The 7,275-nt window shown below is 42.6% G+C and overlaps 1 protein-coding gene across 1 annotated transcript in view; it reads right to left on the bottom strand.

The window, feature by feature from the left end:
- Positions 1-403: 403 nt before the first annotated feature.
- The window catches only part of tet1 (tet methylcytosine dioxygenase 1), a 35,090-nt gene continuing 28,218 nt past the window's right edge, over positions 404-7,275 (bottom strand). The window contains exons 5-13 of the mRNA XM_067236319.1: positions 7,108-7,198; positions 6,326-6,419; positions 5,973-6,181; positions 5,677-5,827; positions 5,444-5,533; positions 5,125-5,262; positions 4,545-4,721; positions 4,275-4,422; positions 404-4,144 (exon numbers count right to left, since the gene is read on the bottom strand). Coding sequence (XP_067092420.1) covers positions 3,030-4,144; positions 4,275-4,422; positions 4,545-4,721; positions 5,125-5,262; positions 5,444-5,533; positions 5,677-5,827; positions 5,973-6,181; positions 6,326-6,419; positions 7,108-7,198 — 2,213 coding nt within the window. The 3' untranslated portion in view covers positions 404-3,029. The remainder of the gene's footprint in view (positions 4,145-4,274; positions 4,423-4,544; positions 4,722-5,124; positions 5,263-5,443; positions 5,534-5,676; positions 5,828-5,972; positions 6,182-6,325; positions 6,420-7,107; positions 7,199-7,275) is intronic.

Genomic DNA, 7,275 nt, shown 5'->3' with positions numbered 1-7,275 from the left:
AAACATTAGTAGGCCGACAGGTTTCTACCTCGGTGCATCCACTATACACGGGTAGACAACGTTTATTCATCTTGCAGTAGTGACACACAAGCGAGCAGGGAGCGGCAACACTAGACTAGACACACACACGCGCGTGCATGAGTGTCCACTATTGCAATTTGTTTATTGCATTTCCCCCATCCCTGCTGTTCTTCCTCGAGGAGCAGTGGATAGCAGCCCTATCAAAGCGTCTATCACACATTCTACAGGTCAAAGAACCATATTATTAGTAGGCTTGTATCTCATTCTTCCAAACAGGGCCTTCCCTAGTATGACAATGATTAAAAGATTCATGTCTTATTTTGAATGTAGTCATGTCAGCAGTCCACATAAGCATTATCAAGAAATAAAAGAATGGACACAGTTCAAAATATAAATATATTTTTTTATTTTACAATCCCCAAAGAGGTCAGCCTTCCATAGGAGGAGTGCTGAAGTCCTTTTTTTTCTTCTTTTTTTTTTACCTTACAGCAATGTACAGTAATTTGTCACTCAGTTTTAAAATAAGCAAGGCCATCCATTGTTTACGCAACCTTGTACAGTACATTAAAAACAGTCTGTTTCACAAGTACAGTTGAAATATTTAGACTACCAGTACAAAGCTCTGACTTTTAAAACCTGTAAAATGCTGGTGCTAGTTATTTCTTCCTTGATATAGTTTTCAAGTTACACAAGGGCATGGAGGTTCCTCAGTAAGTAAAGCAATGTCAGGATTCATTTATAGAAAAAAATTGTTTTGAATAAAGGTGGAAAGATTTACAAAATGTTAAAACATTGTTCTCTAAAATATGTAATAGCTTGTAACTGCCTACATGTGTTACTTTGTAAATGTATGCAACCCCCTTCAACGTTTCTACGAATACATTTTAATCTATTAAACTCTGATTTGTATGGATGATTAAGAAGGGACTTTGTTCAAGACATTATTGGAAGACATTTACTTAGCTCTTTTCAAAAATGCTAAGAAGATAATTAGTAGCATATTGACAAAAACCACGATAGTGTTAATCTATCTGTCTCAACAGTATAGTAATAAAAATCGAAAGGGAAATCTTCTGTGTTATCACCTGTAACAAAAATACTTCATAGATGTGTGCCAAAACTTTCAACTCAAGAAAGGGCACAGAACTATGTTAACTGTTACATCTGCTTTCTAAACTTCAGTTTAGACTTTAAAGTAGAATACAGCTTGACACCATATCCACAAGGACATGCCGATCATGCTCATAGAACTAAAACATCACCTTAAGAATAAGCTTTGTCAATGCACCAGAACATTTAGGCATATTAGCACCATATGCAAGATGTAACAATTATGCCATCAGTTACAATTACACTACAGCCAATGAATATGATAAAAATATGATTTTATGAGTTTGTTTCTGTCTTTTTGTCATGACTGTAAGTATATTATTTCCATGTGAGCAGGATAAGCACCAATTAACAATTGTTGAGAACTAATTGTCCTTGGACCATCACCATATGACATGGAGTTCCAAGGATGGTTTAGTGAATTTCCGACATTGCCAAACTCCAGGGAGAGATGGAACTTCCTAAACACATGGGTTTAATATAAATGCATTTCCTGTTCTGACAGCAGTCGAAACCAACCAAACTTGCATGCCACAGTTGGACCCTGTGGAATATTTATGAAAATCCCCTGTAAACAAAGTCTCCAGCAGACAAAGCACCTGAAAATATCAAAGGAATACGATACACCATAAGATGGACCAGGAAATTATTGAGTGGCGTTCACTAAGTAAGGTGGTGTGGATTTCCAAAGCAGTCTGTTCATACCTAGAATTTGGTGACTGGGAAGTTTCTATTCATACCAGACACATTTCATAGCTTGAGAAGAATAGACATATTGTTAGCACCAGTAAGAAAAGATACAAAATGGTCATAATTAGCTTTCAGTCATGTGGTCTTATTAGCTGTGACCAAAAAATGGACAATTAGCACAACTCCCAATTGCAACTAAATAAATTAAGTGCCAATATGAATAAGTATGATCTTTGAATGCATAATATCATAAATGCTAAGAAAAAAATAGTTTGAGTTGTTGTATAAACTAAATTAAAGATATGTGATAGATAGCATTTCTTAAATCATAGCTAAATTAATTCACAACATTGAAACACAAAATAAATGTAGAAATACTGAAAGGAGAGTAAAAGTGTCACATAAGTTGTATACATACACATATATACTGTATTTCCATACGTATATCTATATATCTATATATCTATCCATATTAATCAAAAAGGGACTTTTTCAAGTAAAAAAAATGTGCTTTACAATAATTGATGCCATCTTTGTACATTAAACAAGAAGGTAAAATAACAGGGGGAAAAAACAAACTAAAAACCAAAGCGGTGCACATTTCCTTCATACCAACAAGACAACTCAAAGCTGAGCAGAAAAAGCACAATGCTACATACATGTCTTTCTTAAAATCAACTGTAGTAAATGTAAAATGTCTTGCTTTATGTGTAATAGTATGTTTACCCCAAATTACTGCTAATGATTGAATCAATGAATTGAAAACTAAATGGGTAGAAAAATGCATTATAGGCTAAAATATAACCATCAAAATAACATTAAACCATGTAAAACAGAATTTTTACCACTCCTTGAATTTGAGTCAACTTAAAAAAAGCATTTTAAATTTGCAGTAAAAAGGCTTGCACCCCAAAAGAAATAATAACCTCATGATCAGAATAAATACTCACATCTTGTTCATTTGTAATCACGTCCATAAAAGAACTTTAAAACATCTTTAAAAACATATTCTAAGCACCATCTTATTACAATAAAAAAAACAATCTGCAACACCAAAACTCACAGTTAGAAACCAACGGTAGTCTTCCTCATCACACAGAGAGAAAAACACACAAACATTAAAAAAGCCCAAATGAAAATACATGTATAAAAACACGTAGACAAGCATTAAGTTGATTGAGGTAAGGCAGTAGCACAGGGTGTGTGTGTTATGTCCATCGGTTGTAGGGGCCTGTGACTTGGGTGAGAGCATAAGGGGACGCAGTGATGACTCCATCCATTGGAATAGTCAAGGCTTGACGGGTTGGAACCTTCAGAACCCTCCTCTTCTCCTGGATCTCCTCTTCTTCCTCTTGCTCCACCTCTCCCGCCACCTTACTCCTCTTTCCCTTTCCCTGGTCATGACTGCCCTCCATCTCAGCATCCCCCAGTCCCATTGCCAGCCTTTCGGCCTCCTCCTCCCTCTCCCGGTCCCGCTTGGCCTCCATCTTGGCCTCCCACATGGCCAGCCCGTGGCCTGGCTCGTTTAGAGACTTGTGCTGATAGAAGACCAAGGAGATGCGGGTAGGGTGGCTGCGGTTGGGTCGTAGGATGGGGGTGGTGGCGTGCATCTCTTTCCGAGCACACTCAATGAGAATGGAACCGTGGGATGGCGCCACAGCAACTCCACCTATGTCATTGTCCAGGAAGTTGTGTTCACTGTCGGACCAAACCTCCTCCTGCTTGAGTTCGTCTGGGACGGGGGGCGGCGTCTGTGGGAGGAAGGGCATGTGAGGAGGCAACTCCCCCAGTTGCCTGTGGAGTCCATTCAGTCTGCTTTGGAGGCCCTCAGACACAGGCAGGGGGCAGTATGAAGGGGGGGGAGTGTTTTCGCGAGGGGGGGGGCCTCTTCGGATCATTGTGCAGTGCACCTCGTTGGGCTCAGATTTATATGTCCGAGAGTTGTTGCCACAAACCGCTTGGGAGGAGATACACTCCGAGGGGTCTGCCAACTGCTTCAAGAAGGCCTTGGGGTCATCGGCCCCTGGAGGGTAACCATTCATGGACTCTCCGATTGTGTTGTAATTATGGGGTGAACCGTTGTGGCCATACTGGGGGGCATGCAGACTGGGTTGGTAGGGGGAGAGGGCCTCTCTCCCTGGGGTTAGGACCCCTGGTGGAGTTTTGTAGCTGGTGGAGCTTGGGTTGTAAGTGCTGGGTGGGTTAGGCTCTGGTAGGTAGTTCCCCAAACTGTTTGGGACTGGTGGTGGTCTGTAAGAACTTGGGTAGGCAAGTGGCTCTGTTTTAAACAAGGTAGCCTGCACTGCAGAAGTGCTCTTAAAACCTGCAAAACAAACACATCAACCACATAAATAAATAAATCTATCCACTAATCAAGGCACTCTCCTTAAATTTGTTCATTATTTGTCAACCAATCAAAACCAATGAGAAACAATTAGTCAACCAATTAGTACCTTTGTTGGGTGTTTCATGTTTCATGATCTTTCCTGGGGTGATGGGGCTCTGCCCCAGTTTCTTTTCTAGTTTATCTGCTTGCGCTTTGAGGCGAGCCTCTTGCTTCTTCTTCCGGGCTGACTTAACAGGCTCGGCCAGCAAGCGCACCTGGTGACAATTTGGTTATTACTCGTTTAGCCAGGAGTTTCAGTAGCCCTGGGACAGGATTAGGGTTAAGAACAGTAACCTGCATTCGCCCAAGGACAACTTGAAGCCAGATGAGAGCATACCTCTCGAGGGAAGGCAGACAGAACCTGCAAGGCCCCCGTCTGGATCTTGGCCCACTGGCCCTCTGGGCGACCAAACTCATCTTTGTCAGAAACCTTGTAGAGGGGCAGAACATGGAGCTGTTCATCCTCTGGGATGTTGCGTACTGCCCGGTTATCTTCCTTGGTTAAAGTGCAAACCTGAAACACGTCACAGGACGATGGCACTTAAAGACATAAAACAGAGGATCTACCTCAAACCAGTGCGCATTTGTTTCCAGGCTACTGAGAGTGTCATGATCATAGAAATAACTTATGAAGTCATTTGACTGATTCAATAAGGGTGCAGTTATTTTGTAGTTTGATAATAGTCCCAAAAGTACCAAATAATAATTTCTAAGTCCATTCCCATAGAATCCTCAGAATTAGATGGAAAGTTTGACAAACTGAAGAATAGAATGCATTTCAACATCTGTGCGTGTGATGAAGATGACCCTGAACTGGGATTTCATATGAAAATGACACATATTTAGCAACACCTTCACAGGTCCTTCACGTTTTTTTCATGGTTGGGTTATTGGGAGATTCTGACAGCTCTGCATACCACAGTGCTGCCGTTGTTCATGTTGTGCGTATCCTTGTGGGCATGGGCACAGAAATCCACACACGCCGTCACCCCGGAAAACGGCCGCCCCTCCCTGCAGCCCAGCCTGCAGTCAGGCCCTGCCTGCTCATGGTCCACCTTTGGGAGCAAAACAACAGAAGGGGAGACAATAGAACGGGATGGGGTGAGAAGATGGAAGATGGAGAAGAAGGTAAAGGGAGTGAGAATATGGAAGAAATGTCTGAGAACACCGCTATGATGCTCATCGACTCTCGACCCCAACTCAAAAGTTTAGGTGGGGGTTTGAGGTGCAGTCTACCTGGTTTTGGAAGGCCTCAGGTGCCAGTCTCTTGTAAACTGGAGCAAGGTCAGAGGCAAGGTTCTGCAGATGGTTCTCCAACTTCTCCTCCTGTCCCAACACCCATGTTAGAGAGAGGAACAAGAGTAAACAGTCACTGTCATAACCCTCTGTGGCCACTGGGGGGTTGACTAGCCGTTTGACAATAGTGGGCTGTAGTAGCGGCCTCCAGTAATGTCCTTCTCCACACTTACCTCCTGAGGGTAGTCTCCTAACAGGCGGAATTTGCGAGGCACCTTGCTGCGGGCAAACTTGCAGCCATTGTAGTACATACTCCAGGAGCAGCCAAAGGAGAAGGAGGCTCCACAGGTGTCTTGGTCCAGTCCCTGACACGCACAAGTGCGACTGAGGAGAGGAGGGACAGTGAGGAAGGATGTAGCGTGATAACCTTTATAGTAGGTGTTGTGATATGAAACTCAGTGACTCTCATCTCTTTCCTTTATGAAACAGTGAGAACAGTCTGTGGTAGACATGGGTGCTAGCGACTCACTCCTCATTGAGAGCGCAACGGCGACTGGTAGGGGAGCCATATTTGCAGAGGGTCTGTGTAAGTTCCTGGTACAGGCTGTCTGCCACGCTCCGAGGGATGCCCTCCCATGCCAGAATGAGGATCACCACCACAGCACTATCGCAATGGTGCCCCGCCCGCCGCCGCACAAGACACAGCAGCTTCTCCTCCAGGCTACCACGACGTATAACCTGGCACACACACACAAACACATGTAAATGTGTGTCCCTTGTGTTTGCATACACACAGGGATCACACATTTAAACAGGCAGACAGGTATAACAGGCATAACCAGCCATTTACTGGTAAACAAGACAAATATAATAACTGCTTACCCATTTGGCAATTGGACAACCCTGGGAGCTCTTTCCCTCTTTGCCTGTATATACAACAACCTCCACTCTCACTGCCTTCCCCTTTTCACCATACCTGAGACAAACATATATACATTCACATGTTATTTTAATTTAGCAGATGCTTTTCAAAGTTAGGTACAAATGATGCATATAGCAGTATTTATATAATATCAAATTAATAATAACAACTAATCTGTCATAATCTCACTACATTTCCATAACATTGCTATATCTAAGGACATACAAACATCTTCCTCCCCATACCTGGGACCAAGAGGCAACAAACACATCATTCAGCATTTACAAATCAAACATTTAGTCAACTGAACTTATCTTCTCACATTGTTCACTTAAAAACAATAGTTAACACAGTATTCAGTACGCTTTTTGTGCAGAATAGTTTTGAGTGAGACTGCTAACATGAGGTTGTCATCTCTTTTGACGGGCCCCTCGATTCAGCCCAAGGGGTTTCCTGTTCTAACAAGCCGTTTGCGAGTGTGTGTATATTTGTGAGTGTGTATGTCTGTGCGTGTCTGTTTGTGAGTGTGTGTGTCTGCGTGTGTATTCAATGAACCACCGTTTTTGCAGCCTCTAAGTCCTAAACCCCACCCCATTCCACTCGGCACAGAAGCCTGTTGGTAAGGAGGGCCTTGGACAGGTCAGGTCAGTATGGTGAATACACGCACACACACTCACACAGAAGTTTTGTGTGAATTAACATACACCTTCAGCCAAAGCCAAACCAGAGCTAGAACCATTACCTGTTCTCCATCATGTCTCTGACAGCGGCTACACTGGGTCCAGCTCCTAAGTGAGTGTAGTACGGACCCTCTTCCTTCTCTAAGATTTGTTCTGTGGAGAGATAAAAAAGTGCTATAATGGTTCCAGAAAAATACAAATGGTCATCCATCATAATAATCTATATTTAC

The sequence above is a fragment of the Osmerus mordax genome, chromosome 5, assembly GCF_038355195.1.
Source record: "Osmerus mordax isolate fOsmMor3 chromosome 5, fOsmMor3.pri, whole genome shotgun sequence".
Classification (NCBI taxonomy): Eukaryota; Metazoa; Chordata; class Actinopteri; order Osmeriformes; family Osmeridae; genus Osmerus; species Osmerus mordax.
The sequence above is the reverse complement of the archived record's forward strand: the minus strand, read 5'-3'. Positions and strand labels throughout refer to the sequence as shown.